This window comes from Beauveria bassiana (assembly GCF_000280675.1).
Source record: "Beauveria bassiana ARSEF 2860 unplaced genomic scaffold BBA_S00021, whole genome shotgun sequence".
NCBI lineage: Eukaryota > Fungi > Ascomycota > Sordariomycetes > Hypocreales > Cordycipitaceae > Beauveria > Beauveria bassiana.
In genome coordinates, this window is record NW_007930856.1 from 412,008 (window position 1) to 434,147 (window position 22,140).

The 22,140-nt window shown below is 53.0% G+C and overlaps 7 protein-coding genes across 7 annotated transcripts; 4 read left to right on the forward strand and 3 right to left on the reverse strand.

Annotated features, from left to right (window-relative positions):
- Positions 1 to 238: 238 nt before the first annotated feature.
- On the reverse strand, positions 239 to 3,538 carry BBA_06927 (F-box domain-containing protein; the record flags this gene model as incomplete). The annotated part of the gene is made up of 8 exons (XM_008602024.1): positions 239 to 684; positions 757 to 1,009; positions 1,069 to 1,728; positions 1,771 to 1,828; positions 1,863 to 1,888; positions 1,989 to 2,272; positions 2,588 to 3,180; positions 3,228 to 3,538. 8 exons carry the CDS (start codon positions 3,536 to 3,538, stop codon positions 239 to 241), a joined length of 2,631 nt encoding a protein of 876 aa, XP_008600246.1.
- A 2,036-nt stretch (positions 3,539 to 5,574) lies between these two features.
- On the reverse strand, positions 5,575 to 8,356 carry BBA_06928 (C2H2 finger domain protein, putative; the record flags this gene model as incomplete). Its single annotated transcript, XM_008602025.1, has 3 exons — positions 5,575 to 7,450; positions 7,506 to 8,147; positions 8,202 to 8,356. The coding sequence occupies 3 exons, from the start codon at positions 8,354 to 8,356 to the stop codon at positions 5,575 to 5,577; spliced, it is 2,673 nt and encodes an 890-aa protein (XP_008600247.1).
- Positions 8,357 to 10,266: 1,910 nt separating this feature from the next.
- Positions 10,267 to 10,909, forward strand: BBA_06929 (uncharacterized protein; the record flags this gene model as incomplete). The annotated part of the gene is made up of 2 exons (XM_008602026.1): positions 10,267 to 10,461; positions 10,511 to 10,909. 2 exons carry the CDS (start codon positions 10,267 to 10,269, stop codon positions 10,907 to 10,909), a joined length of 594 nt encoding a protein of 197 aa, XP_008600248.1.
- A 591-nt stretch (positions 10,910 to 11,500) lies between these two features.
- Positions 11,501 to 13,247, forward strand: BBA_06930 (chaperone DnaJ; the record flags this gene model as incomplete). Its single annotated transcript, XM_008602027.1, has 3 exons — positions 11,501 to 11,692; positions 11,755 to 12,992; positions 13,055 to 13,247. 3 exons carry the CDS (start codon positions 11,501 to 11,503, stop codon positions 13,245 to 13,247), a joined length of 1,623 nt encoding a protein of 540 aa, XP_008600249.1.
- Positions 13,248 to 13,755: 508 nt separating this feature from the next.
- BBA_06931 (DnaJ domain-containing protein) lies at positions 13,756 to 14,637 on the reverse strand (the record flags this gene model as incomplete). The annotated part of the gene is made up of 3 exons (XM_008602028.1): positions 13,756 to 14,341; positions 14,442 to 14,485; positions 14,563 to 14,637. The coding sequence occupies 3 exons, from the start codon at positions 14,635 to 14,637 to the stop codon at positions 13,756 to 13,758; spliced, it is 705 nt and encodes a 234-aa protein (XP_008600250.1).
- Positions 14,638 to 16,702: 2,065 nt separating this feature from the next.
- On the forward strand, positions 16,703 to 18,394 carry BBA_06932 (Carbamoyl transferase; the record flags this gene model as incomplete). The annotated part of the gene is made up of 1 exon (XM_008602029.1): positions 16,703 to 18,394. One exon carries the CDS (start codon positions 16,703 to 16,705, stop codon positions 18,392 to 18,394), a length of 1,692 nt encoding a protein of 563 aa, XP_008600251.1.
- Positions 18,395 to 18,748: 354 nt separating this feature from the next.
- Positions 18,749 to 21,490, forward strand: BBA_06933 (DEAD/DEAH box helicase; the record flags this gene model as incomplete). Its single annotated transcript, XM_008602030.1, has 2 exons — positions 18,749 to 19,019; positions 19,074 to 21,490. 2 exons carry the CDS (start codon positions 18,749 to 18,751, stop codon positions 21,488 to 21,490), a joined length of 2,688 nt encoding a protein of 895 aa, XP_008600252.1.
- Between the last annotated feature and the right edge of the window lie 650 nt (positions 21,491 to 22,140).

Here is a 22,140-nt window from a genome sequence, read left to right on the forward strand (position 1 = left end):
GAGAGAGAGAGAGNGNGNGNGNGNGGGGGGGGGAGAGGAAGAGGGAGACGGAAACGGGTTTCTGCAAAGGGCGTCGGAATGTGGACTGGGGCGGCTTTTTGGTCTCATTTTTGCATGGCGTTTTCCATACTTGGATGTGGCAACACTTTATCTAAAAGGGTGACATATTATCGATATATTATATTTAACACGTTATTTCTATACAAGGGTCCTGCCTCGTTTCAATCAATTGGCACTTTTAATCGTTGATATCATCCTCCGCCGGAGGTGCCGTCAAAATCTCCATATTCGCATCTAGCAGCAGCGCCGGCAGCTCTCCCCGCAGCAAATCAACGTCAATCTCCATTTCCTCCTCCTCTTCGTCCTCCTCGTCGGCCGTGTAGTCCATCTCGCCCTCGGGGTCCGAATCCTCCACCGACACCAGTGCGCTGTACGCCAGGAACCCCGTCGGCAGAATGTCCGCAATCTTGCCGTACGGCGCCTCCGAGTCGCTCGCCTTCCAGATGGCCGTGGGGCCCACGGGTCCATGCGCGTCGTACTCGCTGTCGAACCAAAAGCCCAGCACGCCGCGCGCCGACCGGACACCGCCGACCTGAATCCCTTCGCTCTTCCACCGCTCTTCGCCGTTGTAGATGGACGTTGATGTCCAGCGCACCTCGCCTTCTTTTGTCAAGCGGACAGTGCCTGCCGCTAATTGTCAGTCACTAACGTGTTTCTCGATCGTAGGCGAATCGGTGGTTGAGCAGCAAGACTCACCCTTGAGTTCGGACGCCCCGTTGGCATCCCAGCCGTCGTCCAAGAGCCGCGAATCGCCGGCAAAATGCACGACGGGAAGGGCCTGTCCGTCTTCGGGACCCGGGGGTTCTATGCGTGTAATGTGCAGTTTCAAAATGATGAGTCGCGTGGCCTCGCCTACGCTGATACCCGGTCGCGGCAGATTCTCAGGAAACGGGTCCCCCATGGGAAAGTTGTAATTAAAGAAATCATTGTAGTCGAGAAAACATACCACCTGAAAACGTTAGCAAAACACGCGAAATCGAGTCAAAACAGGTACCAATCAACGCATACCCGATACCATGTGCCCGTGACGCCATATGGATCGCTCAGCTCCAGCGACGATGGCTCATGCGCCGGGGACAGGGCCGGCGTCTGCATAAAACTCTGCGACCACGACCCCGAAAACGGCGTGTTCCACACGTCACTAAACAGCTTGGACACGAAGCGCTTCGACTGGATGTTGTACCCCAGCACCACCATGACGGCCTCGACCTTTTCCCAGTCTACCTTGCCAGAGCCGTCGTCGCGAAAGGGCCCCCAGCCGGTGCGCTCCGTGTGGCCGCGCATGTCGTACACGGTCGAGCAGGCAAACGGATACGTGCGCGTGGAGCGAAGACGGCCGACGTTGAGGATGGGCGCGCCATAGAGGCAGTGCAGCCGCGCGCTGCGCTGGTGCGTCTCGGCGGCGGCGGCGGCGGCGGCGGCGGCTCCGGCGTCGTTATTGCCGCTGCGCGGAAACGCGAGCGGCCGCTCGCAGCGCACGCGCTCAAACAAAAAAGAGCGCTCGAGAAAGGCGGCCCGCGTCGAGTCGCTGCTGCCAAAGAGCTGCCGCAAAAAGTCGGCGTTGCGCGAGGCGCTGTGCGTGTTGGAGTTGTCGTTGGTGTACCCGCGAGACGAGGCGCGGTCGAGGAGGTCCGTTACCGTCTTGTGCACAAATGGCAGCTCTGATTCCTGTCAAGGAGCAAAACGACACTCAATGTTAGCTAAACACACCCATGACCAATCTTTACATTTTTCCGGGAGATCGAGGCCTTTTGTACCTTGTCCGATGCTGCCGGACGATCACATATAAGCTTGAGCCGTACAAAGTCGTGCAAGGCTTGCTCCCAGTCTATATTGTTATTATTCTGTGGTTTATCCTGAAAAAAAAAAAAAGACGTTAGAATCCTCTCCATGACCCCAAGCCCGCACCCGCATGGCACCAAACTCACCAAGTGGTTCAGGTATACATCCTGGCACAGCTTCCAGTTGCCCTTGACATGGTTGTTGAGCACCTGGCAGACGCGGGGTAGGGCTCCCAGGTCCCGCGGGTCCAGCCAGCTGAAGATTTGATGTAAAAGCTCGGCAGGCAGCCCCGTCAGCTGCGTCATGGTGGTAGTTGTCTCTAATTCGACTGTGATGGTCAAAGTCCGCCGTCGAGAGCAACGCGAGAAACGAGCGTCATCGCGGACGGATGCAGCACTGTTTGTTGGTGGGGCAGCTTCGTGACGAGTACCTAATAAGTAGTGAGTTAGTGAGTGCTACAGGGACCAGCTGATTTTACTAGGTAGGTAGGTATGTGGAGGACCATGGTACCTCTGATTCACAGTCTCTCATACTACAAAATAAGTACCTCTTTTAATATACTTGTTAATAATTTATACTAAAGGTTGAATATAAAGTCAAATTATTACTTGATAAAAAGCACTCTCAAAAGTGGTTTACTAGCAAATTAATTCTGATTTCTAAAGAATCAATCGAGTCATCTTTTTTTAGCCGGTTTTGTCGAAATCAGTGCGATAGCAGCTAATTCTATCCATTCTGTTCACACCATCAAGGCGAGTAGCCGGGTTAATAAGATAGCCATCAAGATACATCATTTGGTAGCGGCCATAATCGTCGTCCTTGAGGACAACAGGTTCAGGCTGATTGGCCAGCCGACTGGTGAAACCATGCGACAGCAAGACTCCCAGCACTCGCGCTCTCTTGATGTTGCGAATCGTTTGATCACCAAGACTACCAACTTGGCGCGTAAATGCTGCCCAAAAGGTCTCTTCAACGGCGTCGTAGTCGGGGTATCTTGACCAGCCGTTGCTCAGGTGCATTGCGCCAGCAAATCTCTGAAGGAAATGCAAGTCGAGGCCAAAGGGGCGTACCGTGGCTCCTGCCCAGTCAACAACTCCTTTCAGATGGCAAGAAGCTTCATCCACCAGCACATTGCTGACACACAAGTCCCCATGCGAAAGGACCATAGGGAGGGACATGATGTCGTCAAGAGAAGCCAGACAAGTCTCTACATGGGGCTTAAACTGATCTGGGAGATTGTTGAGGAGCCGGTTTAGATCTCGGCCGTACTCTGCTTTGAGATTTTCCCGGTATTCGGAGGAGACGGGCTGCGGTGCCAGCCAGGATCGAGCAAAGAAACTATGGGCTGTTAAAGACTGCCATGACTTGGTTATGGGTGGACTTACCTGGCAAGATCGGTGAATAGATTTTGACGGAACGGAAAGAACTCGGGGGAGTCTTGTGAAACATCGCGAGAGAGCGCAAAATCCAGCTGGGTGATGCCAGGCAGCCGTGTCATTAGATAAATCACAAGCGGCTCTCTACCGTCATTTTGAACCTCTTCGTTGGCGTCACTGCCACCAAGCTCGCCGTGGGACTGAGCAGCAGGGACCAACGGTCCATGAATGTTCCTCGCCAAATCATACATGTCCATCTTCAGAGCCAACGACCGGGGTCGACATTGGACGACATGTTCCAGACTAGCACCAGCATACATGGAGTAGCTGGATGAGCCCTGAATGGGAATCGCCAAACCCTGTCACTGCCTGTGAGGCTGCGAGCTTTCTCCTCACAGTTATCCCTGGAGGCTGTTGTCTTCTTGAAGAAGGCGGCGATTTCCTCCTCGACGTTGTAAGCTGCCATGATTGCCTGAATGCGAGGATAAAAGGTCCTGGGAAGTGTATACAGATATTTGCTAGTAATGATGTGATTGAGGAGGAGGAGGAGGAGGAGGAGGAGGAGGAGGAGGAAGAAGAAGAAGTCAATTGTATGCACAGGGACCACGGAGATGTTCTTATACTTATATATGTTGCGGGATGTTGTTCATATTGGCTAGGTCAACGGACACGGGATGCTCCGGCGCAGCCCACTTGAAGCAGATTAAAGGTAGGACAAAGAACAAAGAAAAAAGAACCTCCCCTGTTTCAAGAACGCTTCCCCTCTTCACTTTCCCTCTTCACTTTCCCTCTTTCACTTCCCCTCTTTCACTTCCCCTCTTTCAATAAGGCCTCGACTCTTCTTGTGGCTGTGAGACCGTCGCCTCTTTTCCATGTTCTGTCCGCAAAGACTAGTCGTAAAAGCATCTGCGTGATGCTGATACGCTTTCAGCGTCCTATCAGTACATCATTACATCATTAGGGGAGCTGAGCATGGTAATCACTTCAGTCGCCGTTGCTCTCGTCTCTCGCTGTTGGGCTGTACCACCCAACGTCTACAGGTCGCTAGTTTCATCGTAGTCGACCATTTTGCGCTCTGGGGAAAGCCAGCCGACGGTCTAATCGCGTACGCCGACTTGGTTAGACTTCAGGTCACCAAACATCCATCCATTGGGAAAGAAGCAAGTGCAGTGCCCCCGGCCGTGCCCCTGCCAGCTCAATCATGACCCCTTTGGCCATTTTTTCAGTGGACCCATGCCTGCATATGCTTTCTGGATACTATGGTTGGATTTTCTATATAGCGCCGCATAATGGGTACCACGAGCCGAGACCTGTGAGTTGTCGTGGGAAGATCTAGGCAGCAGAGTTCACGGTGGTGTCTGCCTAGTTTTTGTGCGACATAGGATTAAGGAGGCGTTAAGTAATATTTACAGAAACGATGACGACGACAGCAACAAAAACAAGAATGACAACAGCAATAATAATGTTAATATTGGTGCATCATCACCGAGGTGTCCTATGTGACACTCATCGCACGTGCCTTTGGCGTATACAACCGTCATTTATCCCATACTATAAGCTGTGGGAATTGGGAAGAAAGAAAAAGTCCTAAAACCTTACTGCAGCATAAAAGATTTATTTCTCGTACAAATGTTCTTGATTGAGAAACCACTGTATGTATTGTTCTCATTGCAGGTTCATTGGTCGTCTCAGCAGCCAAGCCGCATCATCTCGAACCAAGAAAACAGCACTGACAATACAACGAGTGACAGACATCAGAACCCACCATATCACCTTCCATCAAACACGCAATCAATATTTACACGCCGTCGCCCCGCGTCGGTCCTCGCCGCGCCTCGCCACAGAACGGCGCGACAAACTGCGCAACGTCTTCACCAACCGCCGCCGACACCACTACAGAACTTGGGTGCCGCCTCCTATCCAGCCAACACCGAAGACGAGGCAGAAACCAACACACGACCGACTCACAGTCGACGACGAGGATGACTACCGATATATCGCTTCTGAACGCGGGCCTGGGAAGGCTGAGCCGCGTTGTGGAAAGAAGCGCCGAATGGATGAATTGGAGAAGGCTTGTTGAATGAAATCATACGCTCTGCTTAGTGTACATTTTCAGTTCGAAAATACTGAACAATTTTTTCTTCTTTTATTGATTTGGGGCTTTATAAATATATATATATACATTGTTATAGGTTCATGGCGTAGTAAGGGTCCGCGCCGCCGATTCTACGCCGTCGACTTATATTGATGCCCTGGATTGGCGAAATGTATGTTGTATTTGCATATATATATGACATGTAGATTTGGGCATTTGTTTCCCTGGCATATCCAGCTTCGTTGCGCCTACAACGCTGTCCTATGCAATCACGCGGCCTTGGCTCAGCGCTATGCAATTCTGTAGCAGCTCCCCCGCCTCATGCAGCAGCTCCCACCGTGACTGTCGCAGCGAGTCACGCAGCACCATGAGCATCGAGATGTTGCCATTGAAGCCTCGTGCCTCCTGCAGCTCATTCGGATCGCTCAGTCTCACGTGCAAGGATAGGTAGCCGCGCATCTGCATCCACCGATCATGGTGCGTCGCCGGCTCCGCGTAGCGCAGGCTCGGCCCCTCGATGGCGTACCCGTAGCACCAGATTACGAGCGCCGCAAAGTAGAGCGCCCACGGCCGGTTGAGCAGGATATCGTGTCGAAACTCGTACGGCTGGCCCGACTGCGGACGCACCGGCACGTCCTCACTCTGCAAGATCTGGTCCGGCGCGAGCACGAAGCGGAGGAGCTTGAGCGCGTAGTAGGCAGCATCGCGGGCCTTTGCCGACGGTGCCCAGTCCTCCGTTATACGCCGCTGTGCGGCTGCGTATTCGTTTGCGCTGACGGGTCGACCCAGTAGTCTCTTGGCTCCAGCAAAGATTTGACAGTCGACTATATCAGCGTGCATGGCCATGTGGGCAAGATGATGCAGCACCGTGCGTGCCTCAAACATGGTATAGACCTCCGTGTCTATCTCATCATTGCCATACGGATCCCGTTGTGGTTGCTTTCCACTTAAAGAATCATCGAAATCCGACTTCCAAAAGTCATATGCTCGCGTCAACGCAATTCGCCACTTGTCTCGGCCACCGGCGGCGTGTCCCATACCGCCACCAAGTACATTGGCTTGCATATCCCGCTGGCTTAGATGATATGTGACATTTAAAAGCCCTGCCATGAGAACAGCCCTCACAAAGTATGTTGTGTGGACTTGCTGCTTGTTGAGTGTTCTTTTTAGCCCTTCCAAGAAAGACATGGGCGTCACGCCCTGCTCTAGGAGTTTGCTCTCGGTCCTACTGAATTCAGCACTGCTCGTAGCTTTCCACAATGAGTCGTCGCATGGCAGCGGCAAGCGCATCTCATGGGCAGCCATGACGGCTGAGTGGCCAAACATGGTAGCATGAAGGGAATCAACCATGAAAGCCGCACAGGCGGCTCTTTTCGTTGACTCGTTGACAATCCATTGATCCCATTGCTCGTCTGCAGTCTTGGGCGGTCTGGGGCCACCTGCGTGCGTGGGGGATTCGGAGGATGCTTTCCCTATCAAACTGCGGCCGCGCCGCATGAGTGTAATTGTTGTGGCGTGGTGAATGTGCGCTCTCTCGTGCAATTCTCTTGTCGAGCACATCTTCTCATACAGCTCCAGGAATATGAGCGTTTGAAATATCCATAGCTTCGCTGGGGGGCGAAAGCCTGCGTCCATGAATACTTCCCACCGCAGATGTGTAACAAGAAAGTTGGAAAGGCGCACTCCTGCCATGGTTACCTCGGTTCCGCGCTTCTTATCCAGAGACGCAGCTCCAGTGGCCATGATTGCCAAAAGTAGTATCATCGGCGTCTTGTCGGCGACAAAGGTCGGCTTGTGCAGAATTGGCATCTGAGCGTTGAAGTGCTTCCAGAAGGACCCGATATAGGCTTGCATCATTCGCTTGCTCAGTATGTGGTCACTTCTACTTCTGTCGCCGGAAAGAATATAATCTCTCGTATGACGTAAATCTTCGCTCTCGCCGCCGTGGAATCGATCCTTGATGTAGTCAAACACTTCTTGGCTCCTGGCATCAGACATGCTGGCTTCCGGCATATGTGGTTCGAGAAGATTGTATACCGACATGATCTGCTGTGGTCCTATTTGCTGGATTGGACCGGATCGATTTGCGAGATATGCATTGCTGTCCGGGTACTGAGCTTGGTTGAGTTCTCCATAGCTGCAAGGCTTATTAGTTCTAGTCATTACAGAGACGAATGTGATCAAGTCCTCACCGGGCAGCTGCTTGTGGCAGAACACTGTTGCCATTTCCGGTATTGCTTGGCGCCGAATCAAACAGATAGACCACAAAGTCTTCAGGCATCCCGCCAGTGGGAGATTTGCGAAGCCCAGTATCGGCACCAAATACCGGACCGGCATCACCCACGGGAAGATGATCATAAAAGAGCATCTGATCAGTGACTGGTGAAGTTTCGTGAGGCATATCTTGCATGCCTGGTGCTTGTGTGTAATTGGTTGATGGCAAGTTATAGTCCAGGCCAGCCTGGTGTGAGTTGAGATTGGGAAGACTTCGAAGCGGAACTTGTTGCGTGTCTACTCTGGCAATAGGACTAGCAGCAGCCATGTACGAGTCTGCGGCACTGCTGTCAAATTGTCTCGCGGTCCCAACGCTCACTCCGTACGCTCCGCCAGTCTGGCCATGGTGGCTGTACTCGTGCGGGTGCACGGCTGCCACGGGTGTCAATGGTGAGAGCGAGCAAGGTGCGGCTGTGTTTGTCTCAGCCATCTGAGTCTCTTTTGCGACATGTCTGTCTAGATGGCGCTTCAGCAAGTCGGGACGGACAAAAGTGCGGCTGCAGTTAGGATACTCGCAGCAGAATGTCTGGGGTGAGTTGTGGTTGAGCTGATGGCGCTGACTGCGAAGCAAGGTTAGTCAGAGACAAATAATTGAAAATGGGACACAAGCTCACAGATGCTCTGCGCGTGAATACACTTTGCCGCATGCATCAATTTCGCATATAAATCTCTTTTCGAGGCCTTTGCGGCTCTTTCTCTTGCGCTTTTTCGCAGGAGCAGAGCTGGCCAAGCCATTATGGGGGCTCACCGAGCCAGCGGAGTCAGACATTTTCAGCAAAAATAATGCTGAAATTGCGTCTTGTCATCTGAAGTGCCTCGTCGCGCATCATTTGATGGCGACGAGTATCTGACTGCCGCGACTGAATTGGCGGTAGGCTAGGTGAGCGGCGGCTGACGTAGTCACGCCAAAAGGCAGGCCACGCAGTGGGTGCGGAATCAACGAATTGGAAAGACGCCAAACTTTGGCTTAGAACAAAATCTATGCTGGAAAACTTTACTGCAAGCTTTGGAACAGCTGGTTGAAGTGAGCAGCTTTGACGATGACGGTTGGCGGATGACGATGGCGAGATTGGCGCGAGGAGAAGCAGGTAAAGCTTCGATTGCGGTCGTGGCGGTGCGGATTGAGGTAATTGAGTGAATGTGTTTACAAGATCTGGCGCAAAGCTGGTTTCTTTTATGCATTCAAGTCGATGCCAGGTCAAGAGCAATGTCGCGAGTGAAGGCAGGCGGAGGTGCATCTGGTCTGAAAAGCCCTTGAGGCGAAGCCCACAAGGTAGTGTGGAGACAGCGGATAGCCACTGCCAGAGTGGTTGAGGGTTGAGGGTGCAGATCAAGTGGTGTGGTAGCCTGAGGATGCGGGCAAAGCTCGTAGGCACGTGTCGCTGCAGCGGATGAATAATGCTGCCAATGACTCGATTTTCGTCATTGTACGAATGTTAAAGAGCAGCGTCTGTCTGGCGTCTATGATGGTGACTGAACAATTAATTGGCCGGCACAGCTGATCATATTACAGAGTCTGGGAACCAGTGCCACAGAATCTGGAAGCCCCACCAAGGATGCAATGGTATTGATCATTGGTGATAATATTTAAGGCAAGGCGAAGGGATACATAGGTACCTAGGTACTCATTAGCGGCCTGCGGTTGGGGAATCAATTGGAGATGACAGATGCGGGGTATAAATTTACCAGGCACGCACCATACCCAGGCAGCTAACTAGTGGTGGGTAGGTAAATAGAGGTTTACATTATTTTAGACATTGAACATCTCTTTACTGTTCCTCGATTGATATCGAATAAATACTTGCGTGCCCTTGTTAGGACCTCGTTTCCGTACAGCTGACTCGTTTACCTCGCAAGAATCTTCTGTTTATCAACTGGTGAGTTGACATGTGACCCAGACATTTCGTGCCCTACCTATCCTGCCTTTTTTTTCTCTTTGACCCTGTTCTAAGTCTCTTCCTTTTTCAGTTGTGTAGATCCCCCAAAACCGCCATTTATTTCCGAATGTGGGCAACTTGGGCTGTCTAGCTGAAGCTAGCTGCCTCGGGATATCACATATCTACACGCCCTACAGACCAGATTCGGGTCTCACTCAGCTCTTGAGAACTCTTGGCGACAGATCATTGCCTACCAACCGGCTACTCCGTACCATGCAAACACTCAATTATGTCCCCATAGCCCTTCCCTCATCTAAATGCCAAGGTACATCAGCCCACTGCTTGCGGGGCAACAGCCGATGCTCACTGCTCACCCAGGATGTTTGAACTTGTTCGACGCGATTTTGTACCAGGCGCGAATGGGCCGCCGAATCTTTGCGAGTAGGTGTCAAAAGTCAGCCGGGCCACCTACATCAATTCTCGTCTCGGACTCCCTTTTCCCCCCCTTCATTTGCCCCCGAGAACTCAACGGCGTGACTTGCCGTGGCCGTGGTGATGCCCCCCACCAGTCACGGCGCAAGTCGCAAGCCCGCACAAAGTACCTCTCCACCTGGTTACCGCGTCGCAGGTACCTCGCTAATTAATTTAGCGTGTCCGTGCTGCTTCTGCAAAGTTCGGAATTTACCTACCAGCCCATTATTACCAGCGCACAGTGTCATTCTGCCCGCCTACCGCCGCCCTCCTCTTCTTCCCTCTCTCCTCCTCAACACCACAGCTGCACTGAGCACCACCACCACAAATCATGGCTCCCAAAACTTCTGCCAGAGCGCAGGATGACAAACCAGAAGGCAATGCCACCAAAGAACGCCCTTCAGTCTCCTCAGCCAAGATGCGCCGCAACGCCAGCCAGACGAGCAACAACCAAGCACGCGAAGCGCCCACCAGCGCTCCTACTTCAGCTCCCGCACCGGGGCCCTATGAGCCCGCGCCCCCTACAGTAAGTTATTTCGACTTTTTGTCGAGCCTCGGTCCCTATGGATGCCCAGTCGCAACCGGCTGCTCTCCCTTACCGCTGCCTTGCCACCGACGCTGACACTGCCGCTCCCGGCGTCCGCCAGGTCCCCTGGGCTTCCTTTGAACGAGACGCACTGCACGCCTACCGACGCGAACACGCCCTCCCTTCCTCGACATCGTTCATGAGCACATATCACGAATACATTCTGACAGAAAAGGCCGGTATCGGCCTGTACTCGCCGACCATGGTGCGCAAGAGAAAGGCGCGTCGACAAAACAAGGAACAACTGGCCCTCGCCGTGCGCAAGCACTTCAATGGCGTCGGTATCCAAGAAAACGACGTCATTGTCGACTTTATATGCAAAATACGCCACAGCAAGTCTGTTAAATTAGTAGGGTTGAGCAAGAACGAAGCGATGCTCGCAGACTAGGCGCCTTGGGCCAACTTCGGCCACGATACGATTCATGACGACGGCGTTTACGGTGTTTTTTGATACCTGGCATTGGAATTTGGGACAGCTCTACAGCTCTACTCGAAGTATAGCAGCAATGGTATCCATTTTTTTTCTTTATTGTCTACCTGTGTGGCTAGAGGCGTCATCGCGTTTTCCGCAACACTGCTTTTTTTTTTGGCGGCAGGATAATTTATTCGATTAGTGTGGACGCGCCAACCTCTCTGCATGTCACTACTGCACATCTTACTACAGCATGCTAAATTGACCCAATGGTCCTTCTCTGTATTTTCAATGAACATTGACTGTTCTTTATTTTAATCAACCTATCTGCGCCCCTCATCTCGACCAATCGCACGCTTCGCAATTCAGGGCGGTATCGGTCGGCTTATGACGGCATTTACGCCTGAGGCAGCTTGACCCGGTTTAAGGCCGGCTAAAAAAGTTCGAGTCCCTCCAACCAGCGAGAACCTCCTAGAACCGTGCCCGAGACGTTATACTCAATCTCACTCTCTCATCCGTTCTTTCGGCCGGCTCATTGATGAAACAAATGAATCGCTTCTCTTCGTTATGAATTCGAGCATTCTGCTAAAATCTACGGCGCCTGCGCGCGCCATCGCGCACAACCACGCAGCGTCCGCCCGAAAGATTGCCGGCCCCTTGACGAAATGCGCCAGGCTTCACACTGCGCCTTTGCGCGCAACCTCGCCTTCAGCCAAGTCATCCAGGGTTAAGAGCACCAAAATACCTTCATTATCGCGCGTATGTGACTGCCAGAGAAGTGAATCAGTTGATCGAGATTGCGAGCTAACCTATGCTTTTAGAAATTTCACACGACGAACAAGCTTTCCTCCAAGGATCCTTACAAGGCCCTTGGTGTCGACAAAAATGCATCCGCTTCCGAGATCAAGAAAGCTTACTATGGACTCGCAAAGAAATTCCATCCCGACACAAATAAGGATCCTTCCGCCAAGGACCGATTCGCTGATATTCAATCCGCCTACGAAATTTTATCCGATCCCAAGAAAAAGGAGCAATTTGACCAATTCGGTGCTGCCGGCTTCGACCCCAATGGTAATCCCGCGGGTGGTGATCCTTTTGGTGGAGCAGGCAACCCCTTCCATGGCTTCGGCGGCGGCGGTCAGGGTGGCTTTGGCGGCGGCTTCAACTTTGACGATATATTTTCCGCCTTTACCGGCGGCCAAGGCGGTCCCTTTGGCGGCGGCGGACGACGCGGCGGTCGGGCGAACCCTTTTCAACAGGAGATTCTCGTCGGCGAAAACATTGAAGTACAGGCCAGCATCACATTCATGGAAGCCGCCAAGGGCACAAGTAAAACCATCTCAATCACACCAACCGTCGAATGCGGCACCTGCACAGGAAGCGGCCTCAAGACCGGGTCTCAGCGCGCGCCTTGTAAAGCCTGCAACGGTACAGGAACTCGGCTCCATTTTATGCAGGGCGGTTTCCAGATGGCTTCCACTTGCGGCACCTGCGAAGGCTCAGGCTCGACAATTCCCAAGGGCTCCGAATGCAAGACTTGTTCTGGCCATGGTGTAGTCCGCGAACGCAAGACGATCAATGTTGACATTCCCGCCGGTATCGAGGATGGCATGCGACTCCGAGTTGACGGTGCGGGTGATGCGCCCGCGACCGGCCGCTCCGCCGACCCCAACGCCCGCAGCCAGCGCGGCGACCTCTACGTTTTTGTTCGCGTTGCCAAGGACTCCAAATTTACACGAGAAGGCTCCAATATTCTACACACGGCCAGCATCCCTTTAACGACGGCGCTGTTGGGTGGTCAGGTTTCCATTCCCACGCTGGATGGCTCTGTCAACGTCAAGGTCGCCACGGGCACCAACACTGGGGACAAGATTACGCTCTCCGGCATGGGCATGAAGCGCCTCGGCTCTCGACGTGGCGGCTCCGGCGACCTGCGCGTCGAGTTTAGAGTCAACATGCCCAAGTACCTGAGTGCCAACCAGCGCACCATTGTCGAGATGCTTGCCGATGAGATGGGCGACAAGACGGCGCGACGAGTCATGAATGTTTCGCCCTCTCGGTGAGTTTAAAACCGCCTCGGTTGGCCTCGAATTTGGATTTTGTTTTGCTAACGTCGGATAGGAATGCTTCCACCAGCAACGACGCCGCTTCCCACGATAACGAAGGCTTCTTGAAGTCGGTATGGCATAAGATGACGAACCACCCAGCGCACCAGACGAAGCCGGACAGTGAATCGACTTCTTCAGCAGCTGACAAGTCCTCGACGAAGAAGAGCGATGAGAATGAGACGAAGAAAAAATCGGACTCAGTCTGATTGAGACGACGTCATTAAAACAACAATTGTAAAAACTATATTCAAGCGGCCCTCGTAACCGCGCAGGATCTACAACTCGAGCATTGGAACCTGCAAAACTTTTTCGCATTCACAAAGGTGTTTTTTTAAAAAACGGCATCATTCAATTCTATTACAAGTATGGGGAGGAAAAGAGTGACTAAGAGATGTATAAAAAGGCGTTTTTTGTTTCCACTGGTGGGCATACAACGTTGTTGGCCCTGTAACACCCGCTGTGCGTGCTGTGTATGCGAATAGAGCAGATTTCAATTGTATATGGAGAGATTATAGTATCTAGTCGGAGACAAATCCCCCCCTTTCTTTCGATATAGTCCTTTTGATAATTTTACATGCTTGCCTTGTTGCCATTCGTAGCAGCTCTTTCTTTGGGTATCTTGTGTGTGCCATAGCATAGCATTAACAATGCTGCTTCCTCAACCACTATGCCGGTGCAGATGATAATGTGCTCCCACTGCATCACATCATGCTCTCAGCCAATCGGCTTCATCTTTTTCTTCTTCTTCTTCTTGTCGGGCTCACCCACCCCGCCGCTCCCGCTCCCACTCCCCGCCGCCGCCGCCGTCGCCGCCGACGTCTTGCCCTTGTGAAACTGCCTCCAGCTGCTGATCCGCTCCTCGCGCGTCGCCTCCCAGTCCTGCTCGTGCTGCCTCTTCCGCTTCCTCTCGTCCATTTCCTCGTCCTGCCTGCGCTGCTCGCGGCCCTCCTCCTGCATCTGCGCCTTGGCCTGCCGCCGGCGGCGCTGCTCGCCGTCCACCAGCACCTCGCGCGCCTTGTCGCGCCACTGCCGGGCAAACGCGTCCGTCTTGAGCTCCTCCGAGTCGACCGTGAGCTTCTTTTCGCGAATCAGCAGCATGCGCGCGTCGGCAATGGCCTCGTCGAGCCGCTCCCGGTGCTTCTCGTCCATGAGCTCCGTCTGCGCCTTCTTGAGCCGGTCAAAGGCGTCGGGCGCCCGCGGGTTCTTGCACTTGTCCGGGTGGATGAGGAGCGACTTTTTGCGGTACGTCATCTTGATGTCGGACTCGGGCACGCCGGGCTGGAGATCGAGGACCGCGTACCTGCAAAAAAAGGAAAACATGGGGTTGGTGGTTAGGTGCTGCGCTTGTGGGGGGGAGAAAGACAGGAGGTGGGTGGTGGTGATGCTGGGGGGGATCTTACGCATCCAGCCGAAAGGCTCTCAAGATTCTGTCGATTTCCGCATCCTGAGAATTCGCTGGTTAGTGATGCTGGTGCTCGCGCGACACAGGCCAGACGATTTTTGGGCAGTTGGGCGACGAACCTTGTCCCATTCCTTGGCTTCCGACTCGAGCGCATCGAGCGCAGCCTTGTCCTCTTTGTCTTGATCGGTCGCCATGATCTGCTATTCTGCGACAGGGCGTTGGAAGGCTCGGGGGTCAAGGGTTTGGGCGTTTGTTGGTTTTGCCCAAACGACCATAAGGCGGGTCAGCCACGGCGGGCCACTTTCGCCAAAATCTGGTGGCGTTTTCTATATGGGCATTAGCGTCGTCGGTCTGGCAAGCTCTCTCAAGTCAATAGCATGAAGCTGGTGAGGATTTGTAATCATAAAATGTGTATTCAGTGTGATTTAATAGCTAAATGACATTGTGATATTTTTCTGAAAGAATTGAACTCTGCCGGCAAGTGCTCTGGCAAAATGAAGAGCACCTAGGTGGGACTTTGTATCTATTTTGTCATGTAAATCCAGAGAGATGCGTCTCGGCGACTTTTGCTCTCACACGGAGCACGGCGGGATACTCTGGTTGGTCGTCTAGCCAATATTAAGCAGGCCTTGACTAGTCCAGTGCAGAACCCTTAATTAGTTTCTGTTTCTCATGCAGTGTGCGAAAGTGGCGGCTTGTGCGGTGTGCGGCTAAGCTGCCCTACTATGCTGTCTCGGCCGTAGGCAGATCAGTAGTTATAAGTTAGTCAGTGGCTTCACAGCGGGCCATGACCACCTTTCTGAGAGTCTCACGAGGCGTCCAGTCACAATGATGAAGCATGCTGATCCCAAGCGGCATGATACATGTCCTAGAAGAGAGAGCACGTTGTTGCCGCGAAAATGGTGACATGGCTGTGGTCTCACAGCAAGTGCCGGCATGGGCGGCATTGCATTTCAGCTTGGGCGTGACGGCATCGCATAGTTTAGCTTCGCAGAAGCTCCTCTTTAGAGAGCCTGGTACCAATTGCAGCTGGTGTACCAATTGCAGCTGGTGTACCAATTGCAGCTGGTGTACCAATTGCAGCTGGTGAGGGCGAAACGGCCATGGCTCGTTGTGAGTGACATTGGGTAGGAAGCCGTCCGATCTTGCTCCGGGTTGTCCCAACTCAACAGCTGCGCCGAGTTTACCTGCCCTGCCAAAGCCTGCCCATCCTCTTGGCGCCATATTGTTCTGACACAGAATAATGTCCCTCACAAAGATGCAAGGACGACGAGCCGATCCCGTCATCCAATTCAGAATCGCATCATGGAGCATGGCTAGATGTCGCTCGTTACTGCAAACAGTGTAAACAGCATGACGATTCATGCACAGGCTGCGTCTTCCTCCACTATTACTGTCTATTGAGAATCCATGTTTGGACGGGACGGCGGTGGACGAGTAAGGAAAAACACTAGTAAGGATGACCGAGATGAAAGAAAAGCAAACACGCTATTAGCTGCAACTTTTGGAGCGGTGTCTATTTGTTCACCGACTCACCAGGTCTAAAAGTACGAAACCGCGTGTCCGCTGCGGTCCATGTTGTGCTCAGTCTGCAGCGACACCGCACACGTAATGCATGCTTGTACGGATACAGCATTGAGCTTGACCTTTCGATGCAGATATAGGCAAAGGACCTACCCCGCACCGAGCTGCCGTCAAAGTTTGTGGGACTTGGCATATATTGGGATCATGTTGTGACTGACGGTGGATCAGCGCGGGGTAGGCGGCAACGGCACGCTTTCTAAAGTCACCAATTGCCTGCGCGTGCTTCGATTCGGCTCGGGTGGCTGTGCGGGACGGGACCGTGGGGACTAATAAACATCGCAAAACGCCGTCCCTGTACGTCAGTGGACAGACGCGGATCATGATTGCCATACCGACTTGGGACGGAATACATGGCGTCGTAGGTGGTTGACCAAAGTCCAAAGGCCCCGTTTTATTGCTTTTTTTTTTGCGTAATACGAGAGTCGTGTTTGATTGCCTGCATCTCAGCCCAATGCAAAGGCCCGGTCTGCCTGATCCTGCAGCTTGGAGACGTCACTGACTTCAATATAGGAAGTTTTGCCCAAAATGTTTATAAGGCGGTATCGGCCGCATAGATGGCCAATTCTAATTAGACCGGACTTGTATACTTGTCTGAACCGAGTCGTCAAGCCTTGAAGATACAACCATACCAGCAGACCTGAATTAGAAACACGTACGCCTGAAACGAATCTCAAAATGCGTATCCTTGGAATCAATTCTGCCTACCATGAGTCGGCCGCGTCCTTGATCATTGATGGGCGAGTGGTTGCAGCTGTCGAGGAAGAGCGCTTCTCCAGAGTCAAGCATGCTAAGCCGGCAAGTGTTGACAATGCAGATGAGCTGCCCCTTGAAAGCATTCGATACTGCCTCGCATCTGCCAACATCAAGCCAGAGGATCTTGACGCGATTGCGTACTCGTTCGATCCGGAGCTGCGAGCGCAGACGTTTATACTGGATGACAAAACTGAAGCTGGTGACTGGGGAACGCAAGAAGGCGAGGATACCTTCCTTGCCCACCTTCGCTTGGTGCCCAAAGCCTTGGCTGCTCACGTTGGTTCGGCAGCCGAGCTGAAGTTCATGCCGCATCATGTTTCTCACGCTGCATCCACCTTCTATCCGTCGGGGTATGAAGACGCTGCTATCCTCGTTGCCGATGGCATTGGAGAGGCCGCAGCCACCTTGCTGGCGCGAGGCGATAAAAATGGCATCACCATCTTGCGGGAGATTCCATTCCCCCATTCTATTGGCTTCATCTGGGAGAAGCTCAGCAAGTATCTCGGATTCTCCGAGTACGACGCCTGCAAAACCATGGGCCTCGCGGCGTATGGTGACGCATCCAGGTTCAAAGACGCATTTCCACAGTTGATGCGTGTGGATGATGTGTCTGGGTACTCTGTCGACAAGCCAACGGCCAACTTTCGCTTGCCAGATTTTGATCGGCTGGAGGCTCTATTTGGGCCTGCTCGCAAGCCCGACACGCCGCTGGAGAAGCATCACTACGATGTGGCTGCTGCTCTGCAGGTCGCCACAGACGAGGCTCTTCTCGCGCTTGCGCGGGAACTTCATCGGACGGTTGGTTCAAAGAACCTGTGCCTTGCAGGAGGCGTTGCCTTGAACTGTGTCACCAACATGGTCCTCAAAGAAGCTGGACTCTTTGAAAATGTCTTCATTCCATCGGCTCCTCACGACGCAGGCACAGCAATGGGGGCTGCGCTCGAACTCAATCAGCGTATGGGCGGCCCAATGGGCGTGGCCTCGGACACGCCGTATCTCGGCCCGGAATTCGACGATGACGCAATTGTCTCGGCATACGAGGCCGCTGGATTGTCGCCGAAAGTGTCTGACGCGCCGGCCCGCGACGCTGCTCGCATGATTGCCGAAGGCAAGATTGTTGCTTGGTTTCAGGGCCGGATGGAATTTGGACCCCGAGCCCTGGGAAATCGATCGCTACTGGCCGATCCGCGAAGCGCGGCGACGCGTGAGATGCTTAATGTCAAGGTGAAGCATCGCGAGACATTCCGCCCCTTTGCGCCTAGTGTTTTGGCCGAGCCGGCAGGGCAGTGGTTCGAGCTTGGCGCGTCGTCCCCGAGCTATGATTTCATGCTCTATGCTTGCCAGGCGACGCCCACACACCGAGAGAAGATACCGGCCGTCCTGCACGAAGACGGAACGGCGCGCGTGCAGCTGGTCCGTCGCGAGCGGAACCCCCTGTATTACGAGATCATCTCTCACTTCGCAGAGCTGACTGGGGTTCCTATGTTGCTTAACACGTCCTTCAATGACAGTGAGCCAATCGTCTGCACCCCGGCTGATGCTATTGCAACATTCCGAAAGACGCGCATCGACGCGCTTTTCATAGGCAATAGATTTGTCACCCGGGACAACTAGTTGTCATCGGAAAGATAGAGCCCCGTTTATCACAGGCGCAAAGCACGACTTTCGTGAGCAGTAGCTATTCAATATCGATTGATTTTGTCCGAGATTAGATTCGCTGGTGATGACATGTTAAGTGACAAGTTCTGACGTAAATTTGCGGGTTGAGAAATAGCTCCTTGAGTCCTTGACTCGTCATAACTAGTGGATGCGAGTCGCTGGCGCGCAACCACCCCGCGGCGATAAGATAACTAAAGACAATACGTAGCCCCATTAAAAAAATTGGCTGCGGCCAGCGGACCGAAAAATGCCATCAGCGATCGACAGTCACCTCTTGATATATCAAGCTCATCCAGACTGTAGACCGACATGTCTAGACGCGCAGTGTCTCCGGCGGCCTCTGAGCCCGAGATGGACATCTTCGGGTCCATCTACCCAGGGGACGATACTAACGGCAAGCAGAATGGAGCTGCCACTGCCGACACTGATTTCGACTTTGACGGTCTCATGAATGGTCATGACCAAGGCAACGAGGATGACGACGAGGCTTTCATCGCGCTGAAGCAAGCTGCCTCGTTCAGAAAGACCTCGAATCTCAAGGGCCGCACTGTCAAAAAGGGTGGCGGTTTTCAAGCTATGGGTAAGACTTGCTGACGTACTTCTCGACCTCTTCTAGTACTGACTGCCTGGCCAGGAATAAACGCCACTCTTCTAAAAGCCATTGCCCGAAAAGGCTTCTCGGTCCCGACCCCCATTCAGCGAAAGACGATTCCCTTGGTTCTCGACAGAAAAGATGTTGTTGGCATGGCGAGAACCGGTTCCGGAAAGACGGCCGCCTTTGTCATTCCCATGATTGAGCGCCTGCGCGCGCACAGTGCAAAGTTCGGCTCGCGTGCCCTCATCATGTCACCCTCGCGTGAATTGGCTATTCAAACATTAAAAGTTGTCAAAGAGCTCTCGAAAGGAACGGACCTCAAGGCTGTTTTGCTCGTTGGTGGTGACAGCCTGGAGGAGCAGTTTGGCTTCATGGCAGCCAATCCGGACATTGTCATTGCCACGCCCGGTCGGTTCTTGCACTTGAAGGTCGAAATGAAGCTGGACATATCCTCCATCAAATACGTCGTCTTTGATGAAGCTGACCGCCTCTTCGAAATGGGCTTCGCTGCCCAGCTCACCGAGATTCTTCACGCTCTCCCACTCTCCAGACAAACACTACTCTTCTCCGCCACACTCCCCACGTCCCTCGTCGAGTTTGCCCGAGCTGGTCTTCAAGACCCGAGCCTTGTGCGTCTCGATGCCGACACCAAGGTTTCCCCAGATTTGCAAAGCGCATACTTTAGCATCAAAGGAGACGAAAAAGAGGGCTCACTACTGCATATTCTACACGATGTCATCAAGGTGCCTGTTGGCGAGCCGGAGAACAACGATGATACTGGAAAGGATTCAAAAAAACGCAAGAGAGGACCCGATGGTCCCGCGCGACCCACACAACACTCTACTATTGTCTTTACAGCAACAAAGCATCACGTCGAATATATCGCTAATTTACTACAATGGGCGGGCTTTGCCGTCTCTCATGTCTACGGTTCGCTTGATCAAACAGCACGTCGTATACAAGTTGAAGACTTTCGTCATGGCAAGACCAATATTCTGGTAGTCACCGACGTCGCCGCCAGAGGTATCGATATCCCCGTCCTTGCCAATGTCATCAACTACGACTTCCCCTCACAGCCCAAAATTTTTGTTCATCGTGTTGGTCGTACTGCACGTGCTGGCCAACGTGGCTGGAGTTACAGCTTAGTCCGCGATACAGACGCACCATACCTTCTCGATCTGCAGCTTTTCCTTGGAAAGCAGCTTGTCATTGGTCAAGAAAAAGAAAAGCCGTCATACGCTGACGACGTTGTCGTCGGCTCCTTGGAGAGAAACTCACTAGAGGAGCATGTCGAATGGTTCAACCGGGTAATACATGACAACGACGACATCAGTGCCCTTCAAAAGGTATCCATCAAGGCAGAGAGGCTGTACTTGAAGACAAGAAACTCTGCTTCTAGCCAAAGTGCCAAGAGAGCTCGCGAAGTTGTGGCATCTGGTGCTTGGGTTCAACTTCACCCTCTATTTGGCAATGACGTGGACCACGACGAGAAATCGCGAGCGGAGATGATGGCAAAGATCAGCGGCTTCAGGCCCAATGAAACCATCTTCGAGATTGGCCGCAGCGACAAGGCCTCCAACGAAGCCGCAGACGTGATGAAGCAACTACGCAAGAAGATTACTCCGCGAAGAAGACAGGAAGCCGAAGCCGAGGCTGAAGAAGAAATCGACGATGACGAAGTCGGCGCGCCAGCGATGAACGATTTTGACGATGCCACGGACGACGATACCGGTCTTGGTGCCGTGGACGAGGACTCTGACGAGGATCTCGAGGTTACCGTCTCCAACGCCGGCAAGTCTAAAAAAGACCGTGACGACTGGCGCGACTCTGAAATATTCATGTCCTACACGCCCCGCACGGTTAACGCCGCCGAGGAGCGCGGCTACGGTGTGCACTCGGGCGGCGCCGGGTCCAGCTTCGTCGAGGCCGCGCGCGACGTGACCATGGATCTCGGCAACGACGAGTCGGCCAAGTCGTTTGGCGAGGCCAACAAGCAGCGCCTGCGGTGGGACAAGAAATCCAAAAAGTACGTGTCGCGGCACAACGACGAGGACGGCTCCAAGGGCGCCAAGTTGGTGACGGGCGAGAGCGGCGTCAAGATTGCGGCGTCATTCCAGAGCGGCCGCTACGACAAGTGGCGCAAGGCACACCGCATCGGCCGCACGCAGCGCGTCGGCGAGGACGAAAAGGCGGGCGCCGCGGCGCTGCTGTCGCAGGGCGGCGTGCGGTACAAGCACAAGCAGGAAAAGGCGCCCAAGGCGGCGGACAAGTACCGCGACGACTACCAGGTGCGCAAGAAGCGCGTCGACGAGGCGCGCGAGAAGCGCGTGGGGCGCTTCCGCGACGGCGCCGGCAGCAAAAAGGAAATCAAGGGCGTGCACGACATTCGCAAGGCCAGAGAGGAGAAGCAGAAGCGCAAGGAGAAGAATGCTCGGCCGATGAGGAAGCGATCGTAAATGTTGACTATGCCATGTATTGGGTTACCGGCGTTAATAAAAGCATCATGTTGAAGCGAGTTCAAACAATACATTTTCATCAGTCACAATGGGGTAATACCAGTAGCTTTGACGGATGATACGTGTCTTTCCGTCTATTGATGATGTGCTATTGCCTCACTTCCATTACATGCAACTAATGCGCACACTCAGCGCCCACAGACACAAGACCAAAAAAATCGTGATGGCTGAATGCTCTAAAAAGTTTCTTGCCCGCTGAAAACGTATACGATGTGCAACGGAAACACAAAAAAGCAAAAACACAACGTAAAGTAAAATAGGTATGAAATCGAGCCCTATAAGAGGGGAGTAAATCTGTTGTCGATCAACGAGTTGGCCGTTAAAAAGAAAAAGAGTTCCTTGGTCAAAAGGTAGTTCCCAAGCAAACGCCAGGCACCGTTGAGGATGCACAAAAGATAATTGATCCGTCGAAACCAGGTTTCAAAAAGGAGAGAAAAAACGATGTCTTCTGCAAAATGCGATCCGTCCCAGTAAGACATCGCTATCCCAGCTTTGACGCCTAGACACAGCCCATTGAAGAAAGAGACGCGTTCGATCATGTGGGTATCAATAATATTATAGTAGTGTAAGGAAATATGCGCAGAGAATAA